General features: G+C 33.7%; 1 protein-coding gene across 2 annotated transcripts in view; it reads left to right on the top strand.

Moving 5' to 3' along the window:
- LOC126882946 (adipokinetic hormone/corazonin-related peptide receptor variant I) overlaps positions 1-8,962 on the top strand; it is an 815,905-nt gene extending 806,943 nt beyond the window's left edge. For both annotated transcript variants that reach the window (XM_050648023.1, XM_050648024.1), the window contains exon 7: positions 6,794-8,962. In XM_050648023.1, coding sequence (XP_050503980.1) covers positions 6,794-7,028 — 235 coding nt within the window. In that variant the 3' untranslated portion in view covers positions 7,029-8,962. The remainder of the gene's footprint in view (positions 1-6,793) is intronic.
- The last annotated feature ends 10,019 nt before the right edge of the window (positions 8,963-18,981 follow it).

Raw genomic sequence — 18,981 nt, 5'->3', positions numbered from 1 at the left:
TAAAGCACTTAGGTATAGGGAATGCTTAAGAAATAAAAAAGTACCATAAAATATAATTTCATTACAATACTAAAATACAGGGTGTTCCGTTTAAGAAAACTCAGAAAATACTCATTCCGAGTTTCGACCCACCCTGTATACTAAAATTAAACATTTCGCTATACTATTAATGATTAACAGTAGTAGACTATACTAAAAATCGTTTGAATGTAAATAGAAAATTTGATGTCAAATAACTACAATTCTACAGGGTGTAGATTTTGCTACGAAATTAACAAAAAAACTTAATTAACTTTTAAACTACCTCGTATAATATTACAAAACCATATATTTTAAGAAAGGAAACATCGAGGAGAATTTAAAAATGTAAAAATATATAGGGTGTTCCATTTAAAAAAACATAAGTTTGTGTCACCCTGTCAATACGGACGCCCCTGTATATTTGAAAATATTTTTAAAATATGATACTATGTGTGCCCCAACTTTTACCTAAATAACTTTTTTTCGTATCTCTTACGGCAAACGAGTAATTGGACTTTGTCACACTAATGCCCCACCCTGTAGATATCCTAAAAAACTTGAAAAACAAAAAAGCACCGGGATAAAACAGTATCATTGCAGAGTTTTTAAAAGACGGTGGCGAAGGGCTTCAAGAAGAAATCACTGAGTAAATATGTGAAGTGTGGATCAAATAAAAAATACCCAAACAGTGGAAACAAGCTATCCTATGTCCTGTACATAAAAAAGGAGATGTTAGAGAATGTATAAATTACAGGGGAATAGCTCTACAAGATACAGTATATAAGATTCTGGCGATATTAATTAGAAATAAAATTAAAACCAAAGTTGAAAATTGTCTATTGTGCGTCCCACCTTGACTTTACAGCACAGGTTCTTATGGCCAACAGTGGTGCCAAATTTTATCAGAAACAGGTTTTAAGCAAACATACTTTTTTCTATAGGATAACTATTAATAACTTAGGAATTAATATTATTGATATTTTGTGGCTGTCAGGGGTTCTAAAATATTTTTTTTCTTCGGAAAATGAATTTATGTGAACAAAATAAAAATAATTTTGTATAAAACATTTATATAATAATATATTTAAGCGCATAAATATGTTAAACCTTAATAAATACGTAGGTACCTACAGAAATAATTAAAATACATTTAAACTATATATTTTAGAATCAACTATTTATAATGGGAAATAAGCTACAATTTTACCAAAAAAAGATTTTATTAACGTTTCGAAGCCCAAATCGGGTTTCGTTGTCAAAATACAAAATACTACTAAAGTAAACAAAAATGTTGTTGCTAAGTAAAAAAATTCTTCTAATAATTTATTTAATCTGACTCATTTATATTGGCAATTCAGACGTATATTATACATTTTAAAGTAGAAGACTTTAAAATTATATCGTCAATATTTATGAGTTGCGTTCCTGGGACGACTTTACTAAAAGATAGTTCATTCGATTACATGAAATCAATCCCAACTCAAGAATATCTCTCACAGAAAATATCATAGCATGTGATCTGTCTTTAAAAAGACAACCAAATGCAACGATGACAGTAAAATTCTCGCGTTAGAGATTCCATAGTAAATCACGAGGGAAAACCAGGAAAAAACCTCGTGATACTATCCCGACATCATAAGTATTTGGTCTTACATTTAATTTACTTTCAAAAAACTAATACCAAATTCTGACTTTAATATGTTTCAATTATAAATAATATTAATAATACATATTAATCAGTTATTGACTTACTAATGGTGGTATTTTCTTTCTGTTGACTTCCTCTTTCAGTATGGGTAACCATATATTATATTTTAGATTCTTTCTATAATCCCGTCTTCCTCACTTTCACTGCTACTGTCGTAGGATGTAAATACATTAAAATGACATTAATTTCATCTTGCAAATCAGTCATTAAGAATAACAATAAACTGCAATTAGGATCCAAACTTTTCAAATAGGACTTTTCATTATCAGTCATTTGTTTCGAGCTTCTGTCATATGTAGTATAATCCGTGTGTATTAATTTTATACACAGAATATACAACATATGACAGAAGCTCGAAACAAATGACAATCGATGAAAAGCCCTATAAGCAATGAGTTACTCAATACAATGTTATCAGTAATAATTTTAAGCTTATTTAATATTCTTTGTTATAATTTAATTTAGGTAAACGGACCATCAATAATTATACTTTATTTATTCTCAACTGTAGGACCTGGTAGGACAATATAAAACTTTACTTAAACTTGACTGACAATATATTTTGACATTACTTCAGTACTGTCAATAGGTACATAAATTAACAATTATAGAACAACATCCACTTTTAATGTTGAATATTCTAACATTCTTAACCGAAAAAAGTTAGTACGCATGTCGATTATAAAATTGCTGATTACTTTTCGAAAATGACTATCACTCACAAAAAAACAATGAAAAATATTGTTTTACTTGACTGTAACGGGTTAGTTTTAATTTAAAATTTTTAGGGACCTATATTTTTAGGCCTTGGTAATGTCCGATTGAAAATTCTTTTAAAGAAAGTCGGCATCGCCGCGCTAAAAACTCCCATAAGCATTGTATTGCCGTATGTTCGTGTACTGTAAAGTCAAGGTGGGACAGATATTAGGTGAATATCAAGCGGGTTTTAGAGCACACAGATCGGTAATAGACCAAATTTTTGCCATGAAACAAATTTAATCTAGCTCATATGAATTCAACCTAGCATAATATATGTTATTTATTGATTTTAGACAGGCGTACGATAGCATAAAAAGAAGTAGAGTAAAATAAAGATAAACTGCAGCATCCATTTGGCTTGCAAATTGTAGAAGCCTTCGAGGTGTCACCAGGGAAATGTACCAATAAGTTTTCAATTTAAAAATCTTTTAGTAATATTTTTAATACTTTTCAATATTATTAATGTTGCTATTAGGATTGAAAAACTTTATCTTTCCATTGACAGATCACTGCAGCATCCATTTTTCTTGCAAATTGTAGAAGCCTTGGAGGTGTCACCAGCGAAATATACCAATAAGTTTTCAATTTAAAAATCTTTTAGTAATATTTTTAATATTTTTCAATATTATTTATGTTGCTATTAGGATTGAAAAACTTTATCTTTCAATTGCCAGATGACGCTAGTCACCTAATCCATTCACCTCAGTTGCAGTGTGGGACTAATATATGTCTAAAAATTTACTGGATTAGAGAAAAGCAACCTATGCATTCTCTGAAGAGCCTCTAACAAGAGGTTAATCGTCGATAAGAGTGCTGGTTGCGCTCTCTAATCTAAGTAAAAATTAAGACATTTTTTGCCTCGCATTGTAACTGAATAGAAATGGTATACACTTTTATTTTAGAAGTAGAGTATATAAAACGCTAGAATATTTTGAATTTCCACCAAAAATAGTAAGATTGACTAAATGCATACTCAGTGACACTAAAAGTAAAATTATGATAGAAGGACGGATTTCAGATAGCTTTATAACCAATAGAGGCCTGCGACTAGGTGACTCTTTATTAACAGATTTCTTCAATTTAATTTTAGAGAAGATTTTACGAGAATGCAACATCTATACTAGATGCATTTAACGGATGCTAAACTAATGCATTTAAAATGCATTAGTCCGAGATTTTGCGCCTACCCCTTAAGTAATATCATAATATTTCGTGTAAATTCAGCTTATACAGTCAACCCAACTGAATATGAAATCATCTGATATTTTTTATTATTTTAAGCGAATTAAAGCTAAATATAATTTTCTTTCATTGCACCTCTCGGAAGCCTAACTACGGGTTATAGTACCAAATCAACACACCTGTGAACTGGTAAAGTTGATTGGATGAAAATTAAAGGGTTTTTGAACCGAGTATATTGTCGGACATCCGGTTTATATGTGTTTCATTGACTTTGAGAAGGCCTTTGATCGGGTAAAACATACGGAAATGATTGCTATTCTTCAGAAAGTGGGTATTGATGATAAAGACCTACGCATTATCAAAAATCTTTACTGGCATCAACGTGCAAACATCAGGATTGGCTGGGACACGTCTGAATAACTTCAAATACGAAGAGGAGTAAGGCAGGGCTGCATTTTGTCCCCACTAATATTTAACATCTATTCTGAGTTTGTTTTCAATAAAGCAGTGGATAATGCTCAATGTGGTATCAAAATGAATGGCGTCAATAATAATAATTTGAGATATGCGGATGACACGGTGTTAATTGCGAGCAATTATGAAGAACTTCAACATCTGATTAATAGGATTACCACAACGTGTGATGAATATGGACTCAAGCTAAACACCGCAAAGACCAAGGTGATGGTTGTCAGTAAGACGCCAATACAACCGGAAGTAGTAACAGCTTATGGTGAACAATTAGAAAGAACTAACAGTATCACCTACCTTGGTTGTAATCTAAATGAGAACTGGGACATGAGCAAAGAAATTAGGATACGTATAGAGAAGGCCAGAGCTGCATTCTTTAAGATAAAGAAACTTTTATGTGGAAACAACATTACTTTGAATCTTAAAATTAGATTAGTGAGATGTTATGTGTTCTCTACTCTTTTGTACGGTGTCGAAGGTTGGACTTTAACAGATACTCTTCTCAAGAAATTGGAAGCCTTTGAAATTTGGGTATACCGAAGAATCCTACGAATAAGTTGGGTGGATAGAGTTCGTAACGAAGTTGTTTTGCACCGGATGGGAAAAGTCACAGAAGTCGTCAGAACAGTTAAAAATCGAAAACTTGAATATTTTGGCCATGTTATGCGACACCCAGAGAGATATAATATCTTCTTCTTCTTCTTAACGTGCCCTATCAAGTCCCCTTGACGTTGGCGATTAACATGGCGAAACTGTCTCTGTCTCGAGCTATTCTAAATAGGTGTTCTGCTTTCTTTATTCCTGTCCACTCCCGGATATTCTTCAACCAAGAGGCCTGCTTTCTACCAATTCCTCTGCGTCCTTCGATTTTACCCATCATAATAAGTTGAAGAATATTATACCGGTCTCCCCTTACTACGTGTCCAAAATAGGCCATCTTTCTATATTTGATGTTATCAAGCAGCTCACGGGTAGCATTTGCTCTCTTAAGGACTGCCACATTTGTCAGCATAGCCGTCCATGGTATTTTTAGAATACGTCTGTGCAGCCACATTTCAAAGGCCTCCAAACGGTTAATGGTGGATATTTTTAAGTCCATGCTTCGACACCATACAAGAGGACTGACCAAATGTAGCATTTAATCATGCGCTTTCGAAGTTGAAGTTGCAAGGTATCATTACAGAAGAATGACCTCATTTTTAAAAATGTCGTGCGGGCTATCTCGATTCTACATTTTATCTCTTTATCTGGATCTAGTTGTTCAGTAATATGGCAACCAAGATATTTAAAACTGGGTACTCTTTGAATCATATGACCATCAACATATAACCGTGAATCTTGATGGGCCAAACGGCTAAATACCATGTACTTTGTTTTTGAACAGTTTATATTTAGGCCAAACTCTCTTCCCACTCTGTCAATGGCATTTAAAAGGTGTTGTAATCCATTCATATCATCACTTAAAATAACTGTATCGTCTGCATATCTGATTGTATTTATCAGAATTCCATTAACCTTCACACCCCATTCCAAATTATGCAGCGCTTCCTTAAATATTCTATCTGAATACAAATTGAACAACAGTGGGGACAGTATACAACCCTGTCTGACGCCTCTTTGTATTTTGCATATTTCTGTTGATTTTCCATTTATGCAAGCTGTCGCTGTTTGACGCCAGTATAATTTTTCTATGTTTCGTACATCTTGACTATCAACTCCTTTATCCTTTAGTATTTTAATTAATTTGTGATGTTGTACTCGATCAAAGGCCTTCTCATAGTCAATAAATACAGCAAAGACGTCTTTCCTTTGATCTCGGCATTTCTGCAATAACACATTTAGTGCAAAAAGTGCGTCCCGGGTTCCCAGTCCATTTCTGAAGCCAAATTGTGTTTCATCCTGGTCTTCTTCACATTTATCTCTGATTCATCTCTGAGATATAATATACTCCATTTAATAATACAAGGCAAGGTAGACGGAAGAAGAGGGCCAGGTCGAAGAAGAACGTCATGGCTTAAAAACCTGAGAGAATGGTATAACAGATCCTCTGCATCCCTTTCCCGAGCTGCCGTTAACAAAATTACTATAGCCAATTTGATAGCCAACGTTCGATAATCGGGCACGGCACATGAAGAAGAAGAAGTACCGATTATAATTCCTCCCCAGAACGTCACCCTTCCTCTTTTATATTTGTAAACAAATCTAGCAGTTTCCATTCTTGCTTGTCTTCCTTGTCCTATATGTACACGAATTCGTTAATTATCTATTTTACATATCCTACTTTCATTTGGAAAAGCACACTTTTCCAATTTCCAATGTTCCAGTCTTGTTCTTGAAGACACCAATTTACGTGATCAATCTTGTGCTTCCTGGTTCGCTCGGGATCCCGTAACTGTCTTCTGCTATATAGTCCTTGGGCACGGCAACTTTTGTTCTTAGCGGTTCAACTAAACTACTTACACCTACAGCTTCCAAAAGCTGCAGATTTCAAATACATAGTGATTCCATTTTCATATAAGTTAGGTTAAGTGTATGCATATTGCATATAAATATAGTAATGTAAAAATGATCTTAGCTGACCTTAAACAAAGTTTTCGTTATGATAATGCTCGCATTTGTAACTTATTTCTAATATTTATTTTTTATTTTTAGGTATTGGTTCGACCGTAGTTCCGCTGAAGCTGTGGATTTACTTGTCCAAAAATTTCTCTTTCTCTTTGCCTGTACAAACTCCTGTATGAACCCTGTCGTCTATGGACTCTTCAACATTAGAAGACGTCGAAGAGGAAAGGTGAGGTCTAGAACATATACAAATAGTACACACGTCAATGGAGCTTCCATGAGTACACGAACTGATACACGCTTATCTATTAAGAGTTATTCCTGAAATACGTACGCACAGTCGTATCACGCGACTCTAGTTTAAGACTTATGTAGATAGATTATAAATTTGTGCTATGTACATTACCTGCTTAAGCTTCAATTTTATTAAGCTGTGGTCTCCGATAAATGCCGTAGGTTACGCACAGCGTCAAGCTAGACGTTGCATACAGCCTTTGTCAGTCACCGGCAACTTCACGTAGTCAATACAAAACATAGGCCATGATTATCAATAAACACCGTAAGTCGTGTCCAAAGTCATGTGGTCAGGAATAAATGCCGTAGGTTGGGTAGAGCGTTTTCGTGGGCAACAACATTCCGATAATTTTCGTTATCAGTCAAGTGCGATACTTGTTGATAAGCAACTCGTCTTGTTCTTTTTTTTGCTGCGTCTTGTTTTACTCACTTCGTTAGGTTTAAATCCTGAAGAAAAGTACGTTGCAATGCTCGAAAATAACTAAAGACGCTGCTTCCAACATTTTAAGTCGCTCTTAGCAGATCGACACTGCGTTCGACATCCAATAGAGAGCATATCCATTATTTATTGTACAAACCTACTGCGTGATAGTTTAGGCAGCATACGGCGTTTATTGGTGACCAGTGCTTGTGAAGGCGTGTAGAGCAGTTTGATGCTATGTTCGGAGTACGATAACAGACCGCAACTATTACTTATTGTATTAAGTATGCAAACGCAACATACGACGGGACTCGTACGCAGCGTACGGCATTTATTGGAGACCACAGTCTTAGAAATATATAGAAAAAAACTTAAATGTCATAACGTTAAGGTATACTAGGAAAATATAGCTGCAGACTTCGCTTTAGAATTTCGACTAACACAAATCTATTAAAAATGTATAGATGTCGTATAAAATCCATATCAACCACTCAGCTTTATTAGTGTTAAAACGAACACATGCATTAAGGGATAGGCACGAACTTTCAGATCCAATGCTATTTAAATGTATTCATTTTTTTTAAATACATGTCCGTGATGATATTTTACAAATTGAACATTCGCTATCTTGGTCATACAACGCCCTCAATCGATAATAATGTGGTGACAAGACAGTGACAAACAACGCTATTAAATATATGGCAGGCTTCAGGAACATTTTGAGTCGTTGATTAAATAGTATTGATAGTGTATTTGATAAATAATTGATTTAAGACATGAAATTAATAAAAAGTTATTTATTGTTTATTATTAATGGAAGATTAAAGCAGAGAATACACCAGGATATATTCTGTGATCCAAGTATTTTGGTGTTGAAGATGTTCAAAAACGATCCATATTAACACTATATTATTCAGAAAAACACTTTATCACTTTTCCTCTTTTCTCGATTATTAGTTTTTATTGTATAGTATATAAATTATTGTAATCACTGAATACATAGTTAGTGAGAAAATAATCATATGATTTAAATGAATTAATGATTTACGAGATTATACAAGTGACGGTTATCCAAGAACGTTCAAAAACCATCTCTAAGTTAATGATGACAATGTCGTTGTCAACTGATGTTTACATCTCCATAACAGTGAGAATTTTACTACACGTAATTTGCCGTGAACGAAAGAAAAAGTAGGGCTAGCGGTAAAATATTTGCGCCTACGCTCTTAAACTTTTGTATGTATATAAACAAAATAAATAAAAAAAATATAAATATATTTTTGAATATTTTGATTTTTAGCAGAATTTTGATGTGAAATATTTAAAGTGATAAAAAAGTCGATTTTTGCATGTATACTATTTGTGATAATATTATGTACTATTATGTTATTGTTATAGACGAGGGCATTTAGCACAAAATAAATAAATTTTTAAATACAGCATCTAGAGACTTGCAGTTTCTTGCATTATGTTCAGGATGACGTCAGGAAAAAAGTTTACTATTCAAAAATGGGTGGAAATGCATAATTGCACTGTAAAGTGCATAAAATGCATCCAAAATTGCATAAATATTAAAATAAAGTCAGAATCAGTATACTAAGGAACAAAATTTATTATTTGAGGGTTTCTGGGGTCACTGAATACGATTAAGCAATCAGAACTGACCCCCGGATCACCTCCCAGCTAGCAAGGTAACGTTACCTTAACGTTAAATTTAGGTTTTTGTGTATTGTTACGTAACATGTACCAAAAAATGACGTTACTGATACGAAATTTTAATACGTATATTATACGTATGAATTTATTCGTTTCTGAAACGTGGCTCTTTGGTATGTATAATACGTATGAATTTATTCGTCCCTAAAACGTGGCTTTTTGGTAGGTAAGGCCACGTAAGGCAATCTCGTTGACTGCAGCGCCATCGCGTATTTATTTCGAACCTTTCAAATAGACATTATAACATAACCTTACATTTCAGTTCTTAAAATGTGTTTATTATTTTAATTGAGTTATGGCAAAAAAATCAAATTATTTTTGTTGTGTGCCTCAATGTGATTCTTGGATAAAGCGTAATATTAATTTATCGTTTCATTCTTTCCCTAAAAAGAATAAACAAGATAGAATTATATTCAATGGCAGTTTAGTTGAAAAACGAAATATATGGAAATATCTTCTAAAAATGGGATAAGAGCCTAGTCCTGATATGAAAGTGTGCAGTTTACACTTTAAGAATGAAGAATACTTTAAGGGTATGTTTATGTATTATATAAAGTAGCTATTAATAATTTTGTATCTTACTCTCACATAAAAGTCAAATACCTATATAATAAATGTTTATTTCAAATATTTAATAAATGTGTCAGCATCATGTATGTGGTTTTGTTTACACAATAATTTTAAGTCCTTTTTATATATTATTTATAACGAAAATTCAACTAGAAAGTGACGTTTATGTGACGTTAAAAAGGTTACGTAGAAATAACGTAAAACTGTTACGTAACATCGCTGTAACTTTTATACGTATATTGTAGGTAAAATTTGATGTAACTTTTGACGCAACTTCTCCCAAAATGTTGACGTTTGTTTGACGTCATATATACGAACATTTTTAGCTGGGCTGGTGCCCAACGTCAGTGAAAGAGAAGTCATCTTCTGGACTTTCTAGGGCTTTCGGTATTAAATTGGTGCAAACGGATTACTCGGGGGTTTTAAGATCGCCAAACACGAACATATCATCAGAATAGACCACCGGATTACCTGGTGCCCAAGGTCACTGCAAGGGACGTCATCATCTGGAGTTTCGAGTGCTTTCGGTATTAAATTGATGAAAACGGATTACTTACTGGTTTCTGAGGTCGCTAAACACGAATATGCCATCAGAATTGAATTCATTCCGGAGTACCTGGTGCCCAGGATCGCTACTAAGGCATGTAATCTGGAGTTTCGAGTGTTTTCGGCATTAAATTGATGTAAACGGATTACCCACGGGTTTTTTGGGGTCAGTAAACACCAATATGATATCAGAACTGAACTCAATTCTGATATCGTATTCGTGTTTAGCAACTTCAAAAACACGTAAGTAATCCGTGTGCATTAATTTAGTACCGAAATCCCTCGAAACTGCAGAAGATGATGTCCCTTGCCGTGACCTTGGGCACCAGGCGTTCGAGAGGTCTGTTCTGATGGCATATTCCTGTTTAACGACTCAAAAACCCCCGAGTAATCCATTTTTATCAATTTAATGCCGAAATCTCTCAAACTCCAGAAGAGGACGCCCCTTGCGGTGAGCTTGGGCTCCAGGTGTACAGGGAGTCGGTTTTGATGGCATATTCGTGTATAGCGACCTCAAAAACCCGTAAGTAATCCGTTTGCATCAATCTGATACCAAAAGCCCTCGAAACTCCAGAAGATGACGCCCCTTACAGTGGCCTTGGACACCAGGTGATCCTAAGGTCTGTTCTGAGGCATCTTCGTGTTTAACCACCTCAAAAACCCCCCGAGTAGTCCAGTTACACCAATTTACTGCCGAAATCCCTCGAAACTCTAGAAGATGACATGCCTTAGTAGCGACCCTGGCCAACAGGTACTCCGGAGGTCAATTCTGACATCATATTCGTATTTAGCGACCCCTAAAACCGGTGAATAATCCGTTTGCATCGAGCTAATGCCGAAACCCATCGAAACTCCAGAAGATGACGTCTCTTGTCGTGACCTTGGGCACCAGGTGATCCGGGGATCAGTTCTGATAGCGTAATCGTATTCAGTGACCCCAAAAATCCCCCAAATAATAAATGTTGTTCCTTAGTATACTGATTTTGACTTTATTTTTATATTTATGCAATTTTGGATGCATTTTATGCACTTTACAGTGGAATTATGCATTTTCACCCATTTTTAAGTAGCCGACTTTTTTCCTGACATCATCCTAAACATAAGTCTCTAGGTACTGTATTTAAAAATTTATTTATTCGGGTGTTTTTAGTGCTAAATGCCCTGGTCTATTAACTATTTTAAAATAAAGCAACGAATGTCGAGTGTATTTCGGGTTTTTTTGCGTGCTTGATAATATTGGCTATCTGATGATTAAAGCAAATTTTAAATTAAATAGTTCTGCTTTAGTGCAATAATTAATGCATGATTATTAAAGCCACGAATATACTGCTATTAGAAATAAGTGAATATTTTGGTGCGATTTTTTGCGTGCATGTAAATATTGGTTATCTCATAAGTTAAGATACTGTTATGCTCTACTTTATCTCTTTATTTAGACTGATGAGCAAATTCTTAATTCAATTAATTATTCAATTACTTTAATCACTGCCTATGTAAAACAAAAACTAAATTCAAATTAAATATTCCAATAAATTTTATTCTCAGGGCTAATTTTGTATTTGATACAAAATACCTATGATTTGTGGCTTCTAGTATTTCTAGTTGCTTACTTCGTCCAGGATGGAACAGGGAAATTAAAAACATTCAATATCATATAAATGTAATATATTATTCCTTTGCCAAATAAGCCGTGTACATACATATGATTTAAAAATACTTAATTTAACTTTGTTGCAACAATTTCTTACTGAATAAATCAAACTTTAATTCTGATATCTGTTTGTTTTAAAAAAAAAATTATTTAAATAAATTATTATTTTCTCATACTAAATCTAATAAATTTTACTTTTATTTATTTGAATTGAATTCTTAAATTTGAAATAACTGCGGAATAGTATGTATGTATATACACCGTTCTTAGGCGTCAACGCCCTTCGGTAGGGATCTATGGGGAGTATCACCGAGCCGCAAGCCCTTATCCCTTGCCGTACTGCTCCCTCATAGGTCGATCAGATGCCCGCATATTCCAGTCTAAGCGCCAGATTCATATTTAGAATTTTATACTGACGCGTTAGCCTTTTTGTTTTTCCGATGGCCTGGCTTGGGCTTGAACTCTCGTACCTCACAGCGAAGTGAAGTGCGGGTCAGCCGCTAGTCGCACTGAGCTATCCGATCGACGGAATAGTAATGTTCAATAAACAAAAAAGCAAATATGGTTCTGATATAAACAAATTCTCTCCCTTCCAACAAATGATTTGACTAACCTTTTTGTTTCTTCACTTCCTCTTTTTCCGGATTGCGTGGTTCTCGATTCTCCCATCGTACTCTCTGGATGTCGATGTTATCCAGATATATGCCCCTACTTCAGAAAAGAAATATGACAGTGATGTTGAATCATTCTATAGTCAATTAAAACAGACACTTAACAATCTAAAAAGGAACGAAATCACATATATTATTGGAGATTTTAAGGCGAAAATTGGTCAAGGACGAAGATCTGACCTGATAGGTGAATATGGACTAGGGAAGAGCAATGAAAGAGGCGATAGATTATACCAGTTCTGTCAAGAACATGACATGATAATCGCAAATACATGGTTCAAATTACACAAAAGAAGATTATATACATGGAAGGGACCAGGAGATAACTCACTTCATATAATTAGAAATCAGATAGATTATATTCTAGTAAACAAGAGATTTAAGAATGGTGTCAAGAGATCAACGACATATCCTGGTGCAGATATCGGTTCAGACCATAACCCTCTAATAGCTGACATCCAAGTGAAGCTCAAAAAAGTCGAAGAAAGCCCCAAAACACCAAAATTACATAAATCAGCATCCAACAAAACGCTAATAGAAAATGACCTGAATAATCAGCTAAAGAATTCAACAAATGAAAACAATACAGAAATATGGAACACGTTTAAAGATCTTACCTGGAAAGTAATGGAAAAATATACAACAACGATGCAGAGGCACAAAAAACAACAATGGATGAGTGATGAAATCCTGGAATTGATGGAGCAGAGAAGAAAACTGAAAGATAACAAAACAAAATACAAGGAAAAACAGAAACTAATTAAACAAAAAATAAAGGTAGCTAAAGAAAAATGGATGGAGGATAAATGCAAGGAATTAGAAAAGTTGAATGAAAAACATGATACGTTTAATATGTTTAAAAAAGTTAGAGAAGTAGCTGGTCTTTAATATAAGAAAACTTCACATACTATAACCGATTCGTCGGGAAAAATGATAATAGACGAACACGAAATTCGAACTACCTGGTATAATTATATAAATGAACTGTATAATGATGATAGACCCGATGATAGCCCACTTTAGATGAAGGTGAAGGACCAGAAATACTAAAATCAGAAATACAACATGCTATAAAATTGGCAAAAAACAAGAAAGCCGTTGGTCCCGACAACATACCTACAGAAATGTTAAAGCTCATAAATGAGGAAAACATTGGAATACTAGTCAAACTTTTCAATGATGTTTATTCGACTGGTGATATCCCTGAAGGTTGGTTAAAGGCCGCATTCATAACCCTACCAAAAAAAACAACGTCCGAAAAACTGTAGCGACTATAGAAAGATAAGCCTTATGAGCCACACCTTGAAAATCTTTCTACGTATCATCCACAGTAGAATCAGAGATAAATGTGAAGAAGACCAGGATGAAACACAATTTAGCTTCAGAAATGGACTGGGAACACGGGACGCACTCTTTGCACTAAATGTGTTATTGCAGAAATGCCGAGATCAAAGGAAAGACGTCTTTGCTGTATTTATTGACTATGAGAAGGCCTTTGATCGAGTACAACATCACAAATTAATTAAAATATTAAAGGATAAAGGAGTTGATAGTCAAGATGTACGAATCATAAAAAAATTATACTGGCGTCAAACAGCTACAGCTTGCATAAATGTAAAATAAACAGAAATATGCAAAATACAAAGAGGTGTCAGACAGGGTTGTATACTGTCCCCACTGTTGTTCAATTTGTATTCAGATAGAATATTTAAGGAAGCGCTGCATAATTTGGAATGGGGTGTGAAAGTTAATGGAATTCTGATAAATACAATCAGATATGCAGACTATACAGTTATCTTAACCCTTAAACGCCCAACCTTTTTTAGGTTCCATGTACGCCCAAGGGTGGGTAAAAAATGTACACCTCGAAAATAGCTAATATATTTATTGAGAGTTGTTGGAAATGGATTAAACTTAAGGATCTTACGCTTAATAAACACAGCATCTTGTAAAATATTAATATAAACAATTTACAAACCTTACAACAAAATTACAATGTACATCAGAATTAACATACCAGTAAAAGCCAGTAATTCAAATTTGTCGATTTTCTCCATATTCTTCCTTTCAGCCTTCTCATTGGCGAATAATTATGTCGATTATGTAATTATACGTCGATAATTATATGGATTATGTTCCTACCAACGAGAAATTGTATAGAAACTTTAAGTAACAAGTTTTACCAAGGGTATACTTTTTATGCCCACCCATATTTAACTCAAGCTATTACTTTTATTGTCAAAAATATCGGTAGATACAATTTAACATCCGATAAAAACCTGTCTTTTTAACAATAAATAATTTTTGGAAAATTTTTAAACACGTAATAAGTATGTTACAAGGAAATACGCATTAGGTGGACATTTTTTACCCACCCTTGGGCGTTTAAGGGTTAAGTGAAGATATGAATGGATTACACACCTTTTAAATGCCATTGACACAGTGGGAAGAGAGTTTGGCCTAAATATAAACTGTTCAAAAACAAAATACATGGTATTTAGCCGTTTGGCCCATCAAGATTCACGGTTATATGTTGATGGTCATATAATTCAAAGAGTACTCAGTTTTAAATATCTTGGTTGCCATATTACTGAACAACTAGATCCAGATAAAGAGATAAAATGTAGAATCGAGATAGCCCGCACGACATTTTTAAAAATGAGGTCATTCTTCTGTAATGATACCTTGCAAATTCAACTTCGAAAGCGCATGATTAAATGCTACATTTGGTCAGTCCTCTTGTATGGTGTCGAAGCATGGACATTAAAAATATCCACCATTAACCGTTTGGAGACCTCTGAAATGTGGCTTCACAGACGTATTCTGAAAATAACATGGACGGCTATGCTGACAAATGTGGCAGTCCTTAAGAGAGCAAATGCTACCCGCGAGCTGCTTGATAACATCAAATATAGAAAGATGGCCTATTTTGGACACGTAGTAAGGGGAGACCGGTATAATATTCTTCAACTTATTATGATGGGTAAAATCGAAGGACGCAGAGGAATTGGTAGAAAGTAGGCTCCTTGGTTAAAGAATATCCGGGAGTGGACAGGAATAAAAAAGCAGAATACCTATTTAGAATAGCTCGAGACAGAGACAGTTTCGCCATGTTAATCGCAACGTCAAGGGGACTTGATAGGGCACGTTAAGAAGAAGAAGACTCTCTGGATATTGCGAAAAGGTCCCTCTCGTCCAAACTGCTTCCAAAACAACACACAGGAACTTGCTCGAATTCTCTTACTCAATTTTCTCCTTGATCGATATCTTGTGCAAATAAATATCAATCAGCTACTCGTTCTAGACAAAACATAGGAATCTCCCTCGGACCAGGAAAATTAACTTTTCAACCGGTCGACAATTTGGTTCCAACTTGATTCAGCTCGCAAAGGCCGATCACAACACTATACACTGATTTCTAACTTTTGAAAATTGGACTCCTCTCATCAGATCTCCATCATACAGTGACCCTCTCTTCTCTCGCAAATTCAGACTCCAACTTTCTTATCCCTTCTACCGATCTTTTCCACCCAATCAAAAACAAGCCTCTCTCAAAACCTTTCCTACCCATTTCTTAAGAACCAAATATTTATCTACATAACTTTCCAATTTGTCAAATTTTAAGATATATCATACTTAGTTTTTTCCTACATACTACTTTTACTTCTAAAAACTAAAACAAAGTATTTACCATCATTCAATCTTCCCGGAAATATTTTAAAAAGATTATTGTTCTCGCCAAACGATATGTCCACTTTCTAGTCCCCGAATTTTTGTTAGTGTACCCATTCACTTCGTCGAATCATTATCACTAATCGTTTTCACTTTCCTGAAACACTGTCTAATAGCTAAATTAGATTGGGATGAGAATCTATGATCTAATGGTCTTTGATATAAATTTAATTTTCTTTTTAAATGATGAACTATAATTTTTGAATTTCTTTAAAAAAAACAATTCTACAACAATACATTAAACGTCTTGTGGTTTTGATTTGACGGGAAGTGTTCCATCTTTTGTCGGTAAATGAGCACAGTTCAAAGGACGTCAGAAGCGGAAACAGACCCCTCTAACTCGGCTAGTGGCTGGTACAGTCAGTGCCATGGTAATCTTGTCTAAATCCAAACGTTTTGGGTCTTTGTTCTTCCTCTGTTACTGAACAAGCTACCTACTAAGGAAAGGAAGCAGTGAGATTGTCCTACATCCTGGTTGTCGAAAGACATAGCTCAAACCCAGCAGATGGTTAGTTAAGCTATATCATTTTTTATGATGTAAAGATGGTTTACCCAAGATTTTAATTTTATTTGAAAGAAAATATAAAATCAAAGTATAGGGTAGCTCATCACATATATTTTGGTGTATAAATGCTGAAAATGATTCATGTTTTTTCGCAATTTTTGTTTTGTATGAAAAGTAACATAGCAACGTTAAGACATTTATAGTTTTTTTATTTATTTTATTTGTAAATAAGTTTTTGTAAGTTCAGACTAATCTAATGTAATATATTTAATAATCTTCATATTGTAATGTGTACATATTTACGTATTTGCATGACTTTTCATTACAAAGATGTTTGTGTTAAAATTTTGCTTTGTCATTTATTTATATCATAGCTTAAGTCTATCAACACTTTTAGTTTTTAACAATAAGGGTGTACTTAATTTTTTTAAATATATAGGGTCATCAGTTAATCATGTCACACAAATACTACTTATTTGGTGCTAGAAGATTTATGTTAGATAATTATAATTTATCTGATTTTAGATACAAAGTGGACGTTTGAATCAATAATTTTTTTACACTTTTTTAGATGGTTTTGTTTGTCAATTTTTATGTTGTATTTTATAGTGTTTATTTTGCATCATTTGAATATTAAATAGCTCATTTTTTCTATATAGTTTTAAATATTAAATATTATAATTTATTTATTACTTAATTAAATAAGCACACAATTTCACATTTACTTTGTTTATTCACATAAAAATTTTTGATTAGAACATATATATCTATAAATAGCACGTTTTTGTACCCTACAAAGGTAACGTTAATAAAATACATAAATGATAATCTTAGTATATTTCAAGGATAGAAAACTAATATTGTGTATTATTCATTGTCCATTCTTATTTTTAATAAAACTGTAAATAGTACTGCAACATAAAGTTTTATTAGTTACAAAAATTTATAAAAGTAACAGAATTTGATTAATGGTGGAACGTTAAATTTTAGAATCTTTTCAGAGTAGGCATTAAAAAGAATTGGCGATAATACGCATCCCTGTCTTACCTCATGCCTAGTTTCGTCTGAGAGCTGTTTGGTAACACTTACTTTTGTTCGCTGTTTGTAGTATAGATTCGATATTATCCTGAGGTCTTTAAAGTCTATAAAATTCACAAGGAAAAGAAAATGTTTTTCCTGTAGTTGGCTGTATACCATCAATCACAAAATTGGAAAAAATCATTTGTAAAAGGTATAAAATTTAATTAAAATCCCTTTAAAGCTCTACGTCACAACAAAACGTTTTCGAATTTATAAAAAAATCATCATCAGTGTTAGATTGACTGGATGCTAATTGAGCCACCAAAGAAAAATATTCGGGTAAAAATCCTTTAAATATAACATAGATGCATTAAAAGTGCATACTTTAATAAAATGCCTTATGATGGTCACATGGCAACTAGGATAATGCCCTAAGGTAATGTATTGAATTTCCCAACTCAATTTGCATCCTACGTGTTGGGAAATTCGATACATTACCTTAGGGCATTATCCTAGTTGTCATGTGACCATCATAAGGCATTTTATTAAAGTATGCCCTTTTAATACATCCATGTTATATGTAAAGTGTTTTTACCCGAATATTTTTCTTTGGTGGCTCAGCTAGCATCCAGTCTATCTAACACTGATGATGAGTTTTTTTATTAAATCGTAAACGTTTTGTTGTTATGTAGCCCATTAAAGGGATTTTAATAAAATTTTATACCTTTTACAAAGGATTTTTTCCAATTTTAAAGTCTATCTTTTTTATTTCAAGATATTAATTAATTCATCATGTCGTACTTTATCGAATGGATTATTATAAACAATAAAACACGCGTTATATCAATTGACATCCAGGCACCTATGTATTAGTATATTAACTAAAAAAAGAGCTTTACGGATTCCTAGGCCATTGCGAAATTAAAATTGTGTATCATTAAGAGGCAACAGTAGCGATCAACAGATAGCAACAAACGCGGTCCAAGATTGCGGCTGTAATTATGAATATTTTATCGAGATATTTGGCACACATATTCGTAATATAATAAAGAATGGCGGTACAGAGCCCAATTTCAGAAATATGTTAGTATGTGGAAATTACTCTACAACTAAGTAAAATATTGCAAAAAGGAGCCTGTACCGCCATTAAGA

This window comes from Diabrotica virgifera, chromosome 4 (assembly GCF_917563875.1).
Source record: "Diabrotica virgifera virgifera chromosome 4, PGI_DIABVI_V3a".
NCBI lineage: Eukaryota > Metazoa > Arthropoda > Insecta > Coleoptera > Chrysomelidae > Diabrotica > Diabrotica virgifera.
The sequence above is the reverse complement of the archived record's forward strand: the minus strand, read 5'-3'. Positions and strand labels throughout refer to the sequence as shown.